Consider the following 2517-nt stretch of genomic DNA (forward strand, 5'->3'; position numbering starts at 1 on the left):
GTAGAGAAGGGAAGGGAGGGTAAGCAGGGAGGACAGTGAGGCTGCCTTGGGCTGGAGGTGTGCAGCGCACAGCCAGCGAGGAAAAGGCACCGAGTCGCTTGCGAGCCCGCCTGGCACACACCGCTGCCGGTGCCAACAACCACCACCCCGCCCTGGCCACACTCCCCGTGCAGTCCACCAAGCCTGAGGAGGCGTCTCGGTCGTATGAGCGCCACTTTGACCACACCGACGAGCTGGTCAGCAGGATCACGTGAGCGGGGCTGCACGGCTGCGGCCTGCCATTCGCTGCGCTGGCGCAGCAGCAGCGTCTCTGCTGCCTGCCGTTTTGCCAGCGTGCGGCATCAGCAATGGGTCCTCCGGCCAGGCATGGGTTTGGGGGGGTAGGGGCGAGCTGCTGTGCTGACGATTCCATTGACTGTGGCAGTCTTGTCTTCCTTCACCACGCCCGCCATTCACTCACGCTGCCCCGCTCCCCGTGCACTCAAATGCGCGCGCACGTGCTGCCCCGCAGGCGCAAGTCCATCAACGTGCTGAAGGACATGTTCAGGGACGAGCTGTCCAAGGATGACTGGCGCCTGGTCATCAAGCTGAAGAAGGTGGGGCGGGGCGGGGCACGGGCGCAGCCGAAAGGGCGGCTGCGCCAGGCAGCATGTGTACGCTGGGCGGGACAGGCAGCTGTTTGGGCAGGGAAGGGCGAGCAGAAGGTCTGGCTGTGGCTGGCCCGATTGGCCTGAATGCGTGAGCCCTGCTTGCCCTGCAGATCTTTAAGATCGACTGAGCCTACGACCAGACTGTGCCTGCTTGGGCCCGTCTTGGCAAAGCAGCTCCTTTTTTCTTTCGATGCACCTGGCTGTAGATTTGCCCTGCCTGCCTGCATTCCCGTTCCTCAATTTTTTCCCCTTCCTGTTTCTGCTCTTGTCTCTGAGCGCTAGCCATTTATCATGCACACAGAAGTAATCACGAGTTCCTGGAGAACAAAACAACAGCTGAGAGCAGAGAGCAGAAGGATGAGATGGTTGGGTATCATGGGGGCGCATGCCGTCGCACTAGGATGGAAGGAGGGATCATGTTTGTTTGGGTGGGGGCAGGGTGGAGGGATCATGGGGGCAGGATGTATTGGGTCGGCATGCATTCAGGATGCAGGATGCGTTTGATGTCGCGCAAAACTTGGCCAGCGACTGTTCGGCTGTTCAGGGAAATGGAGAGCTGGTGGCTTGTGCCAAAGCTGCTCACTCGGCAGGTGGTCTGTCTGCGGCGGGCGGCGCCGCGGCCGCGTCGGGCATGCGGGTTTTAGGGCGCTTGGCCGTGGGCTGGTGCAGGGCATCTGCCTCATCATGCCCCTCTGCCTCTGCAGCTGGCCTGGCAGGTGCAGCCACGGGTGGTGCCGCCACCATCCTGGCCGGCGCCAGGTTGAATGCATCTGAGGGCGCGCGGGAGCGCTCCGGTGCCCGCTGCTTGCGCCTGCTGTCGCCGCGCGGTGGCGTGGCAGCCGCGTCGGCAGGCTCCTGCCGCTGGGGCGGCGCCAGCGCCGGCGGCGACGGCTTCTGCTGGCCGGGGTGCGGCTGCGGCTGCGGCTGCGCGGGCTGCCGCCGCGCCCGGCGCTGCGGGCGCTGAGCGGGCGCCTGCGGTTGGTCCTGAGGCAGGATGGCCTGCATGAGCTGCTTCATCTGCTCTGCAGTGGATACCGCCCTGCAGGGCAGCAGCAGGACAGACGCACCGGGTGGGCAGCAGATTGGCACACGCACACACACACACATGGTGGGAGCCTCCTGCTGAGAGCTCCCCTGCCGCGCTCAACAGCCATGTGCTCCCATGATGGCACGCGTCCAGCCCAGGCCCACACCTCAGCTGCCTCATCAGCGCCTCATCCTGCTCGTACCCCGCCTCAGGCAGGTTGAGCTGGCGGGCGGCGGCCTGCAGCCGGGCAGCGGGGCAGGCGCCTCGCTCAGCACAGCGGTGCACAGCTCAAAGCGCCCCAGGGACTTGCCACACGCATGCCTGCTGGCCGGCCTGGCAGCATAGGCGCGCACAGCCCAGCTGGGTCCAGCTGGGCACAACGCTGCACTGCACTGCCGGCTGGAGCGCAGCCCTGCCCGCAGCGGCCCCTCTCAAAGCTTCTCCCAAGGTCAGCGGTACCGCCAGCGCCTCTCCCAGAAGCTGGTCCCCAGCGGGGGTCCACCCCCGTACCTTCTGCGCCACCTTCTCCGTCAGGCAGCAGCGCTGCCAGGTCAGCACCAGGTCTGCGGCCACCGCCGCCGTGTGGCGGCTCAGGCGCCCCAGGAAGGCCTGACGGCCGTTGTAGTGGATCTGCGGGTGGCAGGGGCAAAAGAAAGCGGGTGCATGACCTCAGTTGCGCGCCTGAGTGTGCATGTGCATGGCAGCCGTGGGGGCCCGGAGGTTGGGCGCATAGGCTGGCCGCCAGCTGGTGGGAGTGCCGGCAACGGGCTGTACTACTGAATCAGTTGCAAGCCCAGTTGGTGGGAATGGGCAGGATGGCCCCCTCACCCCCCCCCCCCC

The 2517-nt window shown here is 66.2% G+C and overlaps 2 protein-coding genes across 2 annotated transcripts in view; one reads left to right on the forward strand and one right to left on the reverse strand.

The window, feature by feature from the left end:
- The window catches only part of CHLNCDRAFT_34815 (hypothetical protein), a gene marked incomplete at its 5' end in the record, with an annotated part of 5907 nt that extends 4916 nt beyond the window's left edge, over positions 1–991 (forward strand). Inside the window, 3 exons of the mRNA XM_005849636.1 lie at positions 174–250; positions 512–596; positions 761–991. Coding sequence (XP_005849698.1) covers positions 174–250; positions 512–596; positions 761–778 — 180 coding nt within the window. The 3' untranslated portion in view covers positions 779–991. The remainder of the gene's footprint in view (positions 1–173; positions 251–511; positions 597–760) is intronic.
- Positions 992–1229: 238 nt separating this feature from the next.
- Positions 1230–2517, reverse strand: part of CHLNCDRAFT_143299 (hypothetical protein) — a gene marked incomplete at both ends in the record, with an annotated part of 2102 nt that continues 814 nt past the window's right edge. The window contains 3 exons of the mRNA XM_005849885.1: positions 1230–1689; positions 1844–1914; positions 2188–2307. Coding sequence (XP_005849947.1) covers positions 1230–1689; positions 1844–1914; positions 2188–2307 — 651 coding nt within the window. The remainder of the gene's footprint in view (positions 1690–1843; positions 1915–2187; positions 2308–2517) is intronic.

Source organism: Chlorella variabilis (genome assembly GCF_000147415.1).
Source record: "Chlorella variabilis unplaced genomic scaffold CHLNCscaffold_5, whole genome shotgun sequence".
Classification (NCBI taxonomy): domain Eukaryota; kingdom Viridiplantae; phylum Chlorophyta; class Trebouxiophyceae; order Chlorellales; family Chlorellaceae; genus Chlorella; species Chlorella variabilis.